The sequence below is a fragment of the Primulina huaijiensis genome, unplaced genomic scaffold, assembly GCF_012295235.1.
Source record: "Primulina huaijiensis isolate GDHJ02 unplaced genomic scaffold, ASM1229523v2 scaffold40813, whole genome shotgun sequence".
In the NCBI taxonomy this organism is placed as follows: Eukaryota; Viridiplantae; Streptophyta; class Magnoliopsida; order Lamiales; family Gesneriaceae; genus Primulina; species Primulina huaijiensis.
Genome location: NW_027359672.1, coordinates 11,368 through 29,227, shown reverse-complemented (window position 1 = coordinate 29,227; position 17,860 = coordinate 11,368). Strand labels below are relative to the sequence as shown.

The 17,860-nt window shown below is 36.1% G+C and overlaps 2 protein-coding genes across 2 annotated transcripts; one reads left to right on the top strand and one right to left on the bottom strand.

The window, feature by feature from the left end:
* The first annotated feature begins 356 nt into the window (after positions 1 to 356).
* Positions 357 to 1,718, top strand: LOC140969328 (protein TRANSPARENT TESTA GLABRA 1-like). The gene has a single exon (XM_073430642.1). The coding sequence runs from the start codon at positions 444 to 446 to the stop codon at positions 1,437 to 1,439; it is 996 nt and encodes a 331-aa protein (XP_073286743.1). The 5' UTR covers positions 357 to 443; the 3' UTR covers positions 1,440 to 1,718.
* A 2,619-nt stretch (positions 1,719 to 4,337) lies between these two features.
* Positions 4,338 to 8,544, bottom strand: LOC140969325 (two-component response regulator-like APRR5). Its single transcript, XM_073430639.1, has 8 exons — positions 8,062 to 8,544; positions 7,218 to 7,379; positions 7,003 to 7,133; positions 6,758 to 6,919; positions 6,495 to 6,633; positions 6,090 to 6,399; positions 5,002 to 5,770; positions 4,338 to 4,729 (listed from the first exon to the last, which is right to left on the bottom strand). The coding sequence occupies exons 1-8, from the start codon at positions 8,342 to 8,344 to the stop codon at positions 4,619 to 4,621; spliced, it is 2,067 nt and encodes a 688-aa protein (XP_073286740.1). The 5' UTR covers positions 8,345 to 8,544; the 3' UTR covers positions 4,338 to 4,618.
* Positions 8,545 to 17,860: the final 9,316 nt, after the last annotated feature.

Genomic DNA, 17,860 nt, shown 5'->3' with positions numbered 1-17,860 from the left:
TTTTGCTTTATTATTATTATTATTATTATTATTATTATTATTATTGATTGGATGAATTTTAATTTCAGTAATACGAGAGCTCAATTCCCGTCATATGTGTCACGTAAGAGAAAATCGACATCAAATAAATCATATTCGATGGATTTAGTGGTTTCGGACAAAAAAACAATAAATAGCTGTTGGCTGCAAGGAGCTGAATTTCATGAGCCATTTTGTTTTAGTATTTTCATTTTCTTGGGCTTAAGGATAAATAGCATTAGTTAGTGTTTGGGCCTCTATTGCAATCAGCCCATCTAACTTATTTATTATAAAATGGTGAAAAAACAAACATAATGGATTTAATAAAATGAAATTCTAAGAAAGCGAATAGAAATTGGACCAAAACCCTAACCTAATTGATTCAATTCATTCCTTGGTTCTTCCATTCATCTGTGTTTGCGACAATGGATAAATCAAGTAGTCAGCTCAACTCCGAAAATGTGGTGACTTTTGATTCACCCAACCCCATCTATGCCATGGCCATCTCCGCCGCGAACCCCACCACCATCGCCATCGGAAGCTACCTGGAAGAACTCAACAACCGTGTCGAATTACTCTCCTTCTCTCTCGATTCACACTCCCTTCAACTTCTCCCCGGCCTCTCATTCGATCACCCTTACCCCCCTACCAAGCTGCTTTTCCACCCTTCCTCCGCTCCTCCTACAAATCTCCTCGCTTCTTCAGGGGACTATCTCCGCCTTTGGGAGGTCAAAGATGCTTCCATTGACCCTGTCAATGTCTTTAACAACAGTAAAAGCAGCGAATACTGTGCTCCCTTGACATCATTTGATTGGAATGAGCTTGAGCCGCGGAGAATTGGGACTTCCAGCATCGACACCACGTGTACCATATGGGATATCGAAAAGGGCGCTGTGGAGACACAGTTGATAGCCCATGATAAGGAGGTGTATGATATAGCTTGGGGGGAAGCTGGGGTTTTTGCTTCTGTTTCTGCAGATGGCTCCGTCAGGATTTTCGATTTGAGGGATAAAGAGCATTCCACCATCATTTATGAAAGTCCCACCCCTGATACACCTTTGTTGAGGTTGGCTTGGAATAAACAAGATTTGAGATACATGGCAACTATTTTAATGGACAGTAGTAAAATTGTCATTTTAGATATTAGATCACCTGCAATGCCTGCGGCAGAATTGCAGAGGCATGACGCGAGTGTTAATGCTATTGCTTGGGCTCCTCAAAGTTGTAGGCACATTTGCTCTGCTGGGGATGATGGGCGGGCATTGCTTTGGGAATTGCCCACGGTTGCGGGGCCAAATGGAATTGATCCCATGTTGATGTACTGTTCTGATGCTGAGATCAATCAGCTGCAGTGGTCCGGGGCGTTATCAGATTGGATAGCTGTTGCGCTCGGGAACAAGATGCAGATGTTGAAAGTGTGAAATAGTTGCATGTTTTTGTTCTTTAGTAAGTATAAACTGTATGCTAGTTTATTCTATGTTTTGTGGGATTAATGTACATTAACCTGGATCATGGATCATTTACAGTTTGTGGAGTCAATGAATATGCTGTGTTGTCAGATATAGCATGGACTGATGTATATTTAGTGTCTTAGTCTTCGGTTTCTGCATCATTGAAGTCGATGGCGTTGTCAGAGACTTGGATAAATGGACCATTGCATTGATATTTATTAATGCAAGAGCATAAATTATGTTTGATTATACCAATTATTGAGTAAATGGGTTGATAGATAATATGGTATTCGATCTATTGGTTGAATTCTGCAGTTACCTTTTTCTTTATATTGCTGCCTATCTATTTTCCCTTAAGTCTTTATCGATTAGCAAATCTATCTGAGTTAAGGATGGAAAACGAGTCCATTGTTTCTATATTGGTTTCTTTCCATTTTGCACTTTGTGCATTGATTTGAATTGGAACAACCTTTGTTTCTGTGGAGTATTATTTCAATGCAGCTATGTTAACCGTCACACCTATTTGTAATGTCAAAATGTGGGGAAGAAATTCCACTTTGTTTCAACTAATATTGATAAGTATTCATATTGGTCATTCTACTTATTTTATGGTATACATAGTCTTCGAAAACAAACTTTAAACCTTCTGATTTATATGAGAACTTAGACTTTGTCAAGTCATATTTGCTAGAGCATTTATTGAATGTTGAGTATGAGGACATGCATCATATGAAAATTGAGTCTTGGTTTAAGAGGTTAAGACTGCAACCTGAGTCTAATAAATACTTTCTAGTCCACTTAAGAATAAGCTTGTAAAAGTGCCAAGTTCTGATCCTCTTGCTTGCATTTTAAGTTTATTTCCCTCCCAACTCAATTGGTTTTTACTTCATATTTGTTGATACTCGATTACTTCTTCCATCTATTTGATATTTTTGGTTTAATATATTTTCATTGGCATTACCTATTTGTTTTGGTTTCTGAGGTTGTTATATTTAGAAATAATCAAAGTGTTTAATTTGAAAAAAAACTAGAAAACTTAAATGGTGAGGAGGATTGCAAATGCGTAAAAGTCGAGCTTCTTGTTGAACTTGTAGGAGATAAAAATTGTTTTTCAGCACAATGTTTTGAAGATTTTACATCGATTTCAAATATTTGCAGACTCAAAGAAATATACAGAGAGAGAGAACTTTGTATGTTAAAGTAAAATTTGAAATAATGGGGTTGGAGTTTGTAAAAAATTAAAGAATAAGGAAAATGAAGTAGCAATTGTTTTCTGGCATAAGTTTTTCTTCCCTTCTACAATGTTGGGGTTGTGCCTTTTAAAGGGAAAAGTTGAAACGATGGGGTTGGAGTTTGTAAAAAAATCACAGAATATGGAAAATGAAGCAGCAATTGTTTTCTGGCATAAGTTTTTCTTCCCTTCTGCAATGTTGGGGTCGTACCTTTTAAGATTATAGTGCAAAATTATAGTTAAAACCTTGTAAAGATTTCCCCCTGTTGATACATAGAGGAGATACATAATCTGTTGATTGTTAAATTCTAGATATGCCACCAATATCCTTTGAGCTCTTGTTATTGCAGAATACGCGTGCACTTCACTGTTCTGCATATACTTAAGTAAATCTTGATATGAATTTCCTGTGAACATGGTAGATCTTGATAGAAGTGCTTTAAGATTATTGGGAGGAAAACTTGGAGCGCTTTTTGAAGTGCTAGGAGATAGATCCAGTTGCCTTTAGCCCTTTCCCCATGCATTCTCATTGGTGTTGGCAAATTTTGCTGCTGTCGAAGCTGATAAATGAGTCTCAAAACATGCATAGTATCATTAAGTACCATCAGTTGAGTTCTCACAATGCATGAGCCTAAACATAACGACAGATATTTTAGAAATGAGTTTTTATATGAGTTACAATTTGGAGTGTTTTATAAACCCCCCTTATTTCTTTTAATTGAAACTTGTTATTAATAGCATCTAATTCTTATTCCTAAATAGTTTCTCTATAGATATATATCTTGTTTCATAAAATGCTAAATATGGTACCTGAATACGTCAAAGAAGATCAAGACATGGAGAAACTAGGGACAGAATTTTTGTGCATGTACAGAGCCCCTGACACGGGGGTTGAATGTGTCTCTTTGAAACTTTACTTTTACATTTAGAGCAGGCGGTTCAGATTTTGGATGAACATAAATTGATCAAGAATTATGCTTTGCTGGATCCCAAGTATCTGAAATATCAGGCATTTCATTTTTGAAACCAATATTTCGTCTGTCATTGTCTTCTGTGTATTAAATGATTTTTCATCATCGCTGATTGGATCAAGCAAGTTACTCGGGGTGATGAAATTTGAAATATTTTTCGAGCTGTCATGTTTACCTACGAGGGTCATCATACTACAAAATGTGGGCTGTCATGGATTACATATTTATTTGGCTTGCCTTTTGCTCCTTCACATCCATTTAATTTGAATTCTTTTGACTTAGTGTGAAAAGATCACATCAAGTGGCTAACATTATGCATGGCCTGAATTATAGTCAGTGATGATGTAATCAAATTAGGATTCATGCACGGTCGGTGATTGGATTGATTCATTTGAAGTTTAGATGTTGCTGGAAAGAATAATCTTTTCTTATATTCCAGTGACGTTTAGCAAATTAGGAATCGGACATATCCTTGCAGCTGTATTTAAATGGAGTCAGTAAGCAATACAATTTCATCATTTAGTATTTGCCAATTTGCCAGAAAGAGAGAAAAAAAATCTCTACAGATCATGAGATTCCCTGACTCAGCAATCCTCAAACCCAAGAGATTGACAGATTTTTTCTTGATTCACTATAAACTACCCCATAACTTGTGACCATAGCATATCGTGGAATGGTGAAACTCCGTCTCTGAATTTTCATTCAAGAATAGAATCAAATACAACGTTGTTCTCTTGAAACAACTGATAACAGACATTTATTTACACTACTCAAGCTGAAAGTAAATACTTGCCTCCTCATAACTTAACATAATCCCTGAGCATCGAAGGTTATTAATATACAAATATTATATATGGGATCCTTTACATGATGCCAGTAAAATACAGGACAAAATCTGATAACTTTTAGCCAAATTTTGTTCAATGCTTGCTTCAGTTGGGGTAAAGCTAACCAGCTGAAGTGCTTTCGGGTTGAGGATCAACATGTGGTTGGCGAACAAACTGCCCCTTAACACGTGGCCGTTGCTCAGCCAGCTTCTTTCTGCTCTCGTATCGCACCTGCCATCAAAACCATAAATGAACGGGTTTCAACAAACTCATCAGAAATCATATAATTCATATATTAATCTTAATAAGTGTAAAAACAAGATATACATATTTCTTGAATGTCGTTGAGACGTGAGATATTATCAAAGGGTTTCATTTGGTTTGATTTGTTAGACAAAGAGAGAACGGAAAATAATAATTCAAAATTCGTAATGAATATATTTTCTTGGAGAAAATGGTAAATATATTAAATCTCAAAATCAGTATAAATTATCATATATTACCTTCTTCTCAAAGCATCTATCTTTCCTCTTCAACCTGAATTTCGTAAGAGCTGCTTCTCTTTGCATGGATCTATGAGAGGCCCCTTCATAAACATGGAAAGCCTCTTCATTACCACATTCTGACGTCGGTTTAACAACCGAAGTCGAATTAATGTCGCCATTTTTTCCTGAACACTCGCTATAATGTTGGCTTATAATTCCATTACAGAAACTGTTATTCCCTATCTGATCATTCTCAGGATAAATGTGCCCTCGATGGTCCAAATTCTCCAATTTTCGACTCAGTTTATCATCTATCTGATCGATGGCAGTACTCATTCTCTGATCCATAAGATTCTGAAATTGCTTAAAAATTGAGGATTGTTGTTCCAACGAATAAAATGAACCCAAATGAGGGAAAGGTTCTGAATGGTGTGCTGAACCTGGACTAGGCAACGGTGATAGGCTCGTCTGCGTACAATATATTGTAGGCATTACCGAACCACATGAATTTATAGCATTCTCAAATCTCAGACCTTTAACTGGAATAGGGAGAGATGTATTTCTCTGCAAAGGATAAGATAATGTGATTTCGGGTTGTCCTGATTGAATATTAGCCACAGAAACATGTTTTTGAGAGGTTATTGTAGGGCCATGTGTATCGGAATTATAGTCTGGGATATGATTGGATTGTTGTTTCTCGGAATTGTCTTCTTGGTCTTTTTGTTGATTATTATTGCAAGTGCTTGGTGATATTGAGTCACTCGGTTGCAATGGCTTGTTTTTGTACCTGCATTTGATTGGACGAGGATCTGTTAACTATTTGATGAGGTTGATTGCATCAACATCGGAAAAACAGTGATTAAATAAATTAATATTATTAAAAAATATTAAGTATTGAAGGTTGTTTGGCCTTATAGATTAAGCTAGCTTCGTCTGCCAAAGAAAACTTATACATTGCAAGGCATTTTTACCTCATTATTATTTTTTTCCCATGATTTTCTCTCCTATCTTAGGAAATAGAAGACCATGATGCTAATTTTTTATCTTAAGAATTTGTAACAAAATATTAGAATGATAAGAAATGGAAATTACTGAATAGTACTCACTTGGAGAAGGCGGATGCATCAGAGTGGTTTAACCTTTGCTTCTCATCATTTAATTGATTCACAGATCCACTGGGGTTAGATCTTCTCAGAGATAGATCCAACACTGGCAAAATGTCAAACTTGTTTGCACTAGAAGTTGATGCATAGCATCCAAAATCGCCTTTAATGTAATCACCAAAAGCTCCAATTAAATCGATAGCCTCCGTGGAAGAACTCCCATGTATCATATTATTCTGAGAGTTATGGTCATCATCGTTCTTGCCTTCTCCTCGTGTTATGGCATGATCCCTGTCTATGTTGGTATCTGCCCCTATTCATATTTTCAAAATGCGTAAATTTTAAATATGTATGAGCGATGCAGCTCAAAGGATAAAGGGGATCCAAGAGTGTGAATCAGAATATTACCTCCAGTTCTATCATCATTTGGTCCCATACGAATATGTATATCATCTGAAAGACATTTACCATTTTTTTGTTGTGATAGGAAACGGACACGTTCAATATCCGCACCCTCGGCATCTAACTCTGGTTTTGTGCAGGAACTCTACGGATTAAATAGGCGAAGATTATGATCAATGCATTTGAATTTCATTTTTCAATAAAATATTGCTTATATTTTTTAGTCGAATGATGCATATCATGACAAAAAAATAATGAAGATAAAATACCTGAGCATCACTTTCTTTTTCAGTGCTTTCTCTATTTCTCTGAACGCGAGCCGTATAACCACTAGAATGATCATTACTAATAGCATTATTTTCAGCTGTGGCTTCAACCTTCTGTTGAGCTACACTCTCATCTGGAGGTCCCAGGCCAGTAGCACTATTTGCCTGATACCGGTATTATATGTAAGTAGAGAACATTAACATTGTACCAGATGACACTTGGGAAAAAAAATTAGCATTGGCCTTACTGCTTGTTTCCTCCAGACATGCTGCCACAAGTTCCTCAGCTCGTTTCTCCTCACCGGTTTTACAAGAAAGTCGGCTGCTCCTCTCAACATGCAGTTATATACAGTACTAACCGAGTCGTGTGCGGACATCACTGCGTTACCAAAAATTACTTTTTTTTAAGATGGCTTAACTCTGAATAATTTGAATAATTCAAATGCCAAACAAAGCAGCATACTTATTACTGGAATGTTTTTGCAGAGATGATGCTCCATAATTAAGGTGAGAAGAGCGTATCCAGAGATAGAAGGCAAATCAACTTCCGTCAAAATAAGGTCTATGTTGTGGGATCTTTCTTTTAACACCTCCCATGCTTTTAAGCCATCGGCCACTGAAGCAACTGCAGAGTTCATTCTCAAACATTAGCAGTTGAAACAAGTAAAGATGCCATCCGCGAGCAGGAAAAAAATAGTTAACCAAGATCAAATTTTTGTATCTTAATCATTCAAACTTAACAAGTGTTTTAAAGTGTTACTTCTACCCAGCCATCGAGTGAAACTATCTCAGATATTAGGAGGTGTGTGTCTAAATAGACTGTCAATGTAATGTATTTCTGATTAAGCTTACATCAAGAAGACAAGAACATGTTACACCGTTGACCAGAATATCCACTGTGCAGGTAAATTAAACAAAAAATTTGAAATCAAAATATAGAACTAAAAAGGCCAAGTCTGGGGTAAAATAAAAATTTCAGCGAATCTTCATCTCATGAATCAAATTCCCTTCTAGCATCATCTAAAGCTAAATCAGCTGATCAACAAAAGTATCTACACAACTTTAACTGTCCAAATCCTCCATAAAGCAAAAAGATCCCCCCCCCCCCCCACCACAACCCCCTTGTATTATCATCTAAAGCTATATTAGATGATCAAACAAAGTATCTACACACCTTCAACTGTCAAAAACGAATCTTGATCACCAAAACCCATCCTCCATTAAATCCCAATTATCAAATTCTCAAAATCTTCAGAGCTAAAAAATAACATAAGCCCCACTAATAATTTTAAACAGGAAAAACCAACCTCTGTAACTGCATTTCCTGAGAAGGGCAGCAATAATCTGCCTTGTGGAGTCATCAGCTTCCACCAGAAGCACCCTAACCGCCATTTTCGGAAGAAACCTCTCCCACCTAACAACAGAAGAAGAACCACCCGCCTCTGCTTCCACTACCGCAGCTGCGTTTCGACCAACTTCTGCGCTACTCGTCTTCTTCTTCTTGATCTTCTTTTCAGATATCTGCTCCTCCCCTGTTTCTTGAAGTTGTAATTCCATTCCGTCTTCACTGCTCACCACAACTTCCCCCATTTTTCCAAAATTCTTCAGAGAATGTGATTCGGTAAAATCAACAGCTCCAGGAGTAGGAAAATGCAGAACACCGTGTACCAGATTTTTTTTCCCACCTTCTCAAGTACATGTGGTCATTTTCATAGCAAAAAAATCTTTAAATGACACCCCATCGATCTTGAAAATTTTTATTTTTGATCCTATGGTGACCTTTTACTGGCCCATCTTTTAACCTCTTCACATCTAATGGCTCAAATTTGTTGCAATAGATCTTTTCTTTTGGCCTAGACCATTACACTGTATCGACCTTTTTCTTTTTCCCGATTACACCCTTGAGAAACGAAAATGATTCTTTCCCACTCCTAAAGTCGGAAATTACAGCCACGTCCATCCTTGATTCAACTCAAGAACAAGTACAAAATATCTAATACCATAGCTAATTAATTATCTTCACATACAATTATTTCTCGAAAGTATTATTTTATACAACACATGTATATTTATTGAGAGTATGTCTCTTGTTAGACGGTTTCACGAATCTTTATCTTTGAGACGGGTCAATCCTATCTATATTCACAATAAAAAGTAATACTCTTAGCATAAAAAATAATATTTTTTCATGGATGACCCAAATAAGAGATCCATCTCACATAATACGACCCGTGAAACCGTCTCACATAAGTTTTTGTCATTTATTGATACCTTTAGACAAAAATATCGTGATCCTAAATTCCTCCTTTAGCAACACAACTACAATTTGATCTATTTATACATATTTACATTATGTAACAGATTCAAAATACACCAGTCTGAATTTGGAGTGGGTCTCATGTGAGACCGTCTCACGGATCTTAATCTGTGAGACGGGTCAACCCTACCCATATTCACAATAAAAAGTAATACTCTTAGCATAAAAAGTAATACTTTTTCATGGATGACCCAAATAAGAGATCCGTCTCACAAATACGACCCGTGAGACCGTCTCACACAAGTTTTTGCCCTGAATTTGAGCTTGAATTTAATTCTAGATGATCCTAAAAATTCTAAACAAGAATTGATTTTTCATTCTTTACCATGTAATACCCCACATACACATATTTTGATTGCAAATTTCTCAAAATTTGTTCATGGGTAAAAAATGAGAGTGACATGTTTTATAAGGACAAAGATTGAAAATATAATGTGGCAAAATGCTAATAATCCCAATCNTTTTTTTTTTTTTTTTTTTTTTGTGGGTTGTGTGTTTATATGAAGGGATTAGAGGTGGCACAAGTTTTGTGGTTAACGAATATAAAAATTGTTTGGCTTCTTCCTTTTCCAAGATTCCCAAGGATCCATTCAAAAATTCAAAGAAATTAAAATGCTAATCCACTAGATATATATTTGTTGAAGATATCAAATCTTATCTAATGAATGTGATGGAGTTCTTTTGTAGTTAAATAGATTATTAGGGTATTATCTTATCTAGATTCTGAGAAATAGATGAATTAATGATTCTATAAGTTTTTTTTTTTTAGATTTACATTTTCTTTTTCATGTAATCAATAAAATGTTTTCTTTTCTCTCATGTTCTCATCTCAAACTAAATGGTATCATAGACGGAAGTGATCCATGGTTAAATACAACGTGGCATATGTCGGCAAACGAGGATTTGTTCAACAAAGTTGAATGAGGTGGGAAAACATTCTGAAATCATCCTTTTTTTGAGTTTTTTCTCATCTAATAACATTTGAGTGCTTAGTTCTATAATATTTGTGACGTGTTTTGTTCTCATGTATTAAAAGAGTGTGTTCCCTTTGAAAACACGGTGAGTGATTGTACATCGTAAAATATTATAGTGGATCTTTTCATCTTGCCCGTGATTTTTACCCTAACAATTTTTAGGGGTTTTCCACGTAAATCTCGGTGTCTAGTTTATTTTTTATTTTCATATTTATTATCTCAAATTACCGCACGTAGGACCAACAGCATCGTTAGACAGCTCATCTGCCTCAATAGATTTCACCTTTCCTGCTGCCCGAATGCCACCAAACAGCCTTTCCGACAACATTAATATTTCCATTAAAAATTGAATTGGCGTAATGAGATACGATTTTTTCTCCGGAGCGACTGACTACACCAAGAAAGAAGAACTGTGCTTCAAAGTACGGCGATATACGAACAATATGGTGATGTATTGGCTAATTAGTTCGATGACGACTGAGATTAGTGAGAATTTCTTGCTTTATACCATGGCAAGAGATACTCGGGATGATGTGCGTGGCACATACTCTTACGAAGAAAATACATAGAGAAAATACTCGATGACGACTGAGATTAGTGGACTTGTCACGATGTATTTCATTTCCCTAACCCGTTACTATCAACAATTGGGTTTATTTGAGTCCCACGACTGGAAGTGACTAGATGATGAGTCCTGTTATAAGGCCATTGTGAAGAAGAAAAGAGTTTTAAAATTTTTGATGGGCCTAAACAATCAGCTAGATGAAGTTAGGGGTCGTGTCTTGTCTACAAAGCCCATGCCCAATCTGCACGATGCTTTCTCTGTGGTTCGAAATTCGACGTAAATTAATGTTTGGATCGCCTTCTTCCTCAGTTTTTGCCTCCCAACGAGTGTCATTTCCGCATGGTGATGATTCTCATGCTATCAACTCTGGGCAGTGTAATATACCAAATGGGCAACATGATATACCACGTTCTTTTACCAACAGCAAACAACGACGCGGCCATCTTTGGTGCGAAAAGTGCAAGAGGCCCAATCACTCCTTGGGAACGTGCTGGGAGATTCACGGTAAACATGCAAATTGGAAGCCTTCACGTGACAGACAGGTGAACAATGTTACGACATAATCTGGCGCACCAGAATCACTATCCTTCAGCAAGGAACTAGAAATGCTTCAGAACTTTTTGGACAATCCCTTCAAGTATCCAATCCTTCTTCCTATTGCACGTCCAATGAGTCTCATTTAGTAAGAATCATGGCTCTTACTCCAAATTCTTTCGTTCAGGAACACTACATCGATCCAAAAATATATGCTGAATTTGGATTGCAACATATTATCAGTTAGCAAAATAAATCAGGACATCAATTTCTCAACTAACTTCCTTGCTGACGCTTGTATTTTTCAATAATTGGCCTCAGGGAGGACGATTGGCAATGCCAGTTTTAGTTCGGGGTTGTATATCCCAAAGCTGCCTCCTCTCAATCACACATAACCAAAGGCCCAATTAGTTCGCTATTTTCAGCTTCATTTTCTATTTTGAATAAAGCGAGTGATGTCTTATTATGACACTATCGCCTAGGACACCTAAATTTTTTATATCTTGAAAAAGTGTTTCCATATTTATTTAGGAATAAAATTTCTAAGTTTGTTCAATGTGATATTTGTAAAATTTCAACACACACACTTTCATATCACAACCATGTAAACGATCTCGACCATTCTCCCTTATCCACAGTGATGTTTGGGGCCCTATCAATGATAAAAATATTTCTGGTGCATGATGGTTCTTGTTGTTTATCGATTATCGTACGAAACTTTCACGGGTTTTCTTATGAAAGACAAAACTAAAACACACTAACCCTTTAAAAATTTTAAACTCATGCTTCAGACTCGATTTTTCACTCAAATTCAAATCCTGAAAACTGATCTAGCCCGCAGTTACTTCAACTCTGTCCTTGGAAATTATCTTTCGAGCCAAGGTATTGTTCACCAAGTTCTTGTGTTGATACATTAGAACAAAATGGTGTTTCCGAATATACGAATTGCCACTTACTTGGGGTTGAACTTTCTCTGCTTTTTATCCATAATGTTCCTTGACATTTTGGGGAAATGATGTAAGGTGCAAAAATACGATAACGTAATCCAACTGCATGCAAATCTAGGGAAATTGGAAAATGACTAATTAAAAGGTATTAATGGCATGAATGAATTACGGTGTGCATGCTTACATGTTTAAAAAGTAGTTTTTAATGCATGAAACTGTGTTTGTAAAAGTTATTCGAAACGCGACCAAGGAAAAGAGACCGGAGACCAAATAAGGAAAATATTTTTATTAAATGAATATTTTTAATTATTTAATATATGGTATATGTTATATGGTATTTTCGAGAATGAAGTGTTTTGAGATATTTTTATACGCCGAGTCGTATTTTTTAACGATATTCGATTTTGGATGAAAATATGAACTTTTTGAGAACTCGGCTATTAATTTCACAACCTTTTCTAATCAAAATATTTTAAATATTAACTAATGGGCTTAATGGACCTATTATACGATTAATGGGCCTAAGCTTGCACACATGTTTTATATTAATCTTTAAGCCCTAAACCCTAACTTAAAAATATAAAACTCACGTCCCAAACCCCCCAAAACATACTAGGACTCTCTTAGCAGCAAACCACACGCACACAACCACGATTTTGGAAGGAAACTCTCGAAAATATTAAAGGAAAATTAGCAAGGTGCATCCCCCGTCTCTCCACCAACGTCCCTCGCATCGCCATATCGTTCGAGCGTAATATACGCAAAGATACACCTTAACTTTCTTTCAAACATATTTCACATCATATTATGTGTATTTAACCATCCTTTCATGAAAAACATGATGCACATATTTTATTTTCGTTTTTTGACATGCCATGATCAAAAACTTGTGTTTGTATGATTTAAAACTCATATATATGATGCATTAAGGGGCTGCCATCCTAGGTCAATAAAAATGAATGAATTTCAGAGGGTTTAGGATCTTAGACAAGGCTGCATAAGGGCTGGACAATAGGTAAGCCTAGGTTGACTGAAAATTGTATCTTATGGGGCTAGGGTTTCGTTTTGGGTTTCCTTGAAGGGTGGGGCGACTGGCTGCTGTTAAGGCATGTCCAGGAGTCCTATTAGGGTGGTCTTGTGTCCTAGATAAGAGGAATTAGGCTTGGTATGTTTCAGGAAGAAGGCGGATCGAGTTGAGGGCTTATGAAGGCTAGGGTCACTTTTTTTGCCCTAGGCGATGGAGGCTGCTAGCTGCTGTTAGGGGCATGTCCAGAGGTATTAATAGGGCTGAGCCAAGGTCCTAGGTAGGCTGCATGACGGCTGGAATGAGGGGAGGCAGGATCCGTTCTTAAGGGGCCGCGCATGGCTTCCTAGGGCACGGGTGAGGGGCTGGGCGTGTTTAGGCTGTTTTGTTTGGTCCAATGGCTTGCTATAGGCATGGTCATGGTCCTAGGAGGGTGTTCTAGGGTCTTTTCATGGTGGACAAGGGCTAGGACCGAAGGTGGCATGGATAAGGAAGCTAGGGTTCGAACCATGAGGGGCCAAAACTTCAGTAGCTGTTCTAGGCTTGATTGAGGGTATTAATGAGCTTGAGTTGGGTTCAATATGGTTTGGTTTGGTGTTATTAAGTTTTGGTTCAAGTTTGGTAAAATTTGGATAGGTTTCGGATCAATACGAGTCAAAACCAGGATGTACGTCTAAGTTTAAAAAAGAATTGAGAAAATTATCGAAAAGCTAAATTTTAAGCCTAAGAAATATTTAAGAGAGTGTTTTAAGATAATAAGTAAAGTTTGGAATGATTTGGGATGTCGTTTCGAGGTCTAGAGATAATGTTGGAAAAGTATTCGTCTAGGGTAAAACGATTATTTTACACCTAAAAAGGGTTAGACGCCATGGCAGTGCCCTGAGTGCTGTAATATATGGTAAAATGTTTATTTCATATGTTTATGGAATTTTATGATGAAACGTTAATGCTGAAAGACATGTCGCATGCTTGGTTTAAAAGAAAATGATTTATATATGCATGAATTTTTATAAGTGATGAAAAAATGAAAAGTTGAAGAATGTGAATTGCTTGTGACTAATACGATGAGACGATGATATGATGATATGTAAGGCCAAGGCTTAGTTGATAGGTGAGAGTGTCGCTGATATCCTCCCGCCGCATGGTACCATGGTTATACGTAGATGGATCCATCGACTAACAGTTGATACGAAAGTAACAATTAAGGATCTGAATTCAATGAAAGGGACTCGTATACGTATATGATGAAAGGAAATATGATATGATATGTTGAAAGGAAAATGTTTAAGTTTATGCATAGTCATGAAAAAATATTTTATTAAAAGTATTTTCACGGTTGCATGTGATTGTATGTGTATTACTTTCTATCATGGTTAATGTTTGCTGAGTCAATAGATTCACTAGGTGTGATCGATGCAAGTGAGCATGATGTTGATGTTAATGGAGGACTTGATGGTTGAACTAGCTGGATTGAAGGTGCACACAATCCGATGACCGGCGCTAGTTTTTCGCAAATAAAATAAGTTTATGCTTTATGATTACTTAAAGATTTTTATGACTTATGACGTTTTGAGACGTTTTTGAGAGGATGTTGGAGTTAAGTTTATTTGAAATAATGTTAGTTTAGGTTGGTTGACGTTTCACAACTTTGTGCATTGAATTACTGTCTTTTGGATTTTCAAATAATAGTTGGTTAGTTTATTTTTAAATGGTGCAAAATATTTATATATATACATGTGTTCGGCCGAGAGATGAAAAAAATTTCTAATATATTTTAAAAAAAACAAGTAGTTGACGTTTCAAATGATGTCCTTACTGCCATATACCTTATTAATAGGATTTCATACCGCATTTTAGGCTTCAAAGGTCCCATCCAATCACTTCTCGAATTTTATCTCACCACCTCTCCTCTCCACCATTTCCTAGAAAATTTTGTTCATATCCACAAACACATGAGCAAACTTGAACCTCATGCGGTAAAATGCATATTTATGGGGTACCCTTTGAACCCAAAAAATATAAATTCCACTCTCCCATAACGATGAGATTTTACACCTCTATGGATGTCATTTTTTTTTTTTTTTGGAGAACGTATCATTTTATCCATGTTCTTCAATCCATGGGAAGTGTGAATTGATTGAATCTCACAATTTGGAAACTGCACGTCCAACTCTACTATAATTTGAACTCATAGAAACTGTCACCCAATATTCTACCCAATGTTCACATGTGTCCAAAACACCTCCAGGACCATCTTCGCCAACTCCCGTCTCCCACTACCATCACTCATCCTATGAAGGTGTATTCTCGGAGAAAACAGCCTATCAAAGACCATCAATAACAACATGCACATGATCAGCCTGTCAGCGGTTCCTTCTTAGAATCCAAATCTATCGAAAACACTCAAGGTATTTATACCAATGATGATTCTTTTGTTTAGCATAATGACACTGATGGTAGACCAATTGCATTCAAGAAGGAAATTAGATCTTGTACACAACATCCTATATGTAATTTTGAATATCTGGAACACTTATATCCTGCATACCAAGCTTTTGTGTCCAGAATATATCAGGTACAGATTCCCTCAACCATAAAAGAGGTGTATCCAAGACTCAAAGTGGAAAATTGTTGCCTTTGATGAGATACGAGCTCATGTGGTCGATCACTTATCTGCCACCTGAGAAACGACCAGATGAATGCAAATGGATCTTATCAGTTAAGCACAAAGCTGATGGAAGTATATATCGATTCAAAGTCTGCTAGGTTGCAAAAAGATTAAAAAAAAATTCATATGGAATTGATTATAAGGAGACCTTCGCACCAATGACTAGAATGAATATTGTTCGAGTTCTATTGTAATTTCTGGAGAATTTAGAGTGGCCTTTATACCAACTTGATGTTAAGAATGTATTCCTTGATGGGAATCTCGAAAAGAAAATCTATATGGAAATCCCACTTAGTTTTGAAATTGAGTATACAATCAACAAAGTATGCAGATTGACGAAGTCTTTGTATGGCCTAAATTCGTAACCATGAGCGATTTAGTTGATTCACAAATGTTATGAAAGAATATGGTTATACTCATTGTCAAGTTGATCATACCTTGTTTTCAAAACACTCAGAAGAAGATAAAATCAATGTTCTCATTATTTTTGTTGATTATATTGTCCTAACATGAAACCATGAAAAAGAGATAACACATGTAAAGGCTTTGCATTCGAGAGAATTTGAAATAAAAGATCTTGGAAATCTGATATACTTCCCAAGAATGGAAGTAGCCAGATCATCAATTGGGATTGCCATATCGCAATGAAAATTTGTTTTGGACCTTCTAAAAGAAACAAGAATGTTAAGGAGAAAATCAGTGGACTCACCCATGGATGTAAACGTAAAACTTGGAGTGAGGAAAGACTGTTCATTAGTTGATAAATGAAGATATGAAAGGCTAGTTGGAAAATTGATCTACCTCACAACCAATATTGGTCTTGTTATAAGTGTCATTAGTCAATTCATGAATAACCCAACTAAAGATGACATGGAAATAATGTATCGAGTCTTGAGGTATCCGAAAGGAAACTCCAGAAAAGGACTTCTTTTCAGAAAATCTCCAATCAGAAAAATCAAGATTTATTGTGATAAGGATTGAGCAGGTTTTCAAACAGACAGGCGCTCTACATCAGGATATTGTACATTTGTGTCGGAAAATCTCGTAACATGGAGAAGCAAGAAGCAACCAATGGTGTCACGTAGGGCGTAGAAGCTGAATATCGAGCATTGGCCCATGGAATATGTGAAAGAATGTGGCTTAGATCACTACTAAGTAAATTGAGGCTCGAAAACAGTAATCCAGTGGAAGAGATGCATGATAATCAGGCAACAATCAGCATATCAAAAAATCCAGTCTATCGTGATCGGACCAAGCATATCGAAGTGGATCGATACTTTATTAGTTAAAAGATTGAGACATGAGTCATTGATTTCAGTTACATCTTTACTAATTTGCAAGTTGCAGACTTTCTAACTAAAACTCTTCATCAAACAGTTTTTGAAGACTTGAGTTCTAAATTAGACATGTCTAACATATACGGCCCAACTTGAGTGGACGTGTTGAAGATATCAAATTTTATCTCATGAATGAGATTTTTTCTATTTAAAATTTGTATTTAAATATATGATTATGATATTATTTTATGTAGACTTAGAGAAGTAAATGAATAAATAACTCTTTAAATTCTCCGATAGATCCATTTTTTATAGTATAATCAATAAAACGGGAAGAAAACATTTCCGTATGCAGAGATCTAAAATATTTAATGGACTGAACAAATATATTTATTTATATAGTTGTAAAGTTTGAAGTTTTGTTTTATTTGATCCCCTTCAGCAACTGTCGGAATAATATTTTAGTACGAAGTACATGCATGGTCCATGTCACGTTATTTTTGAAAAAGTATAGTTGAGATATTTTATTGAGTGGCTGAGAAATAAAGGGCACCAAAAGTAGTTTTTAAGGAATAGGGTGACACAAATATCTCAATACTAACATCAAATATATATACACAAAAAAATCATGTGAGACAATCTCACGTATCAATTTTGTGAAACATATATTCTATATGAGTCATCCACGAAAAATTATTACTTTTTATATCAAATATATTAATTTTTATTATAAATATGAACAAGAGTGATTTGTCTCACGAATAAAGATCTGTGAGACCATTTTATTAAAGACATATATA

Bases quoted from the DNA above. Each gene is read 5' to 3' on its own strand.
- LOC140969328 (XM_073430642.1), top strand. From the start codon at position 444: ATGGATAAATCAAGTAGTCAGCTCAACTCCGAAAATGTGGTGACTTTT.
- LOC140969325 (XM_073430639.1), bottom strand. From the start codon at position 8,344: ATGGGGGAAGTTGTGGTGAGCAGTGAAGACGGAATGGAATTACAACTT. The intron at 7,380-8,061 runs GTTGGTTTTTCC...TGAACTCTGCAG, and splicing joins CAGGAAATGCAGTTACAGAG to TTGCTTCAGTGGCCGATGGC. The intron at 7,134-7,217 runs GTATGCTGCTTT...TTGGTAACGCAG, and splicing joins CAAAAACATTCCAGTAATAA to TGATGTCCGCACACGACTCG.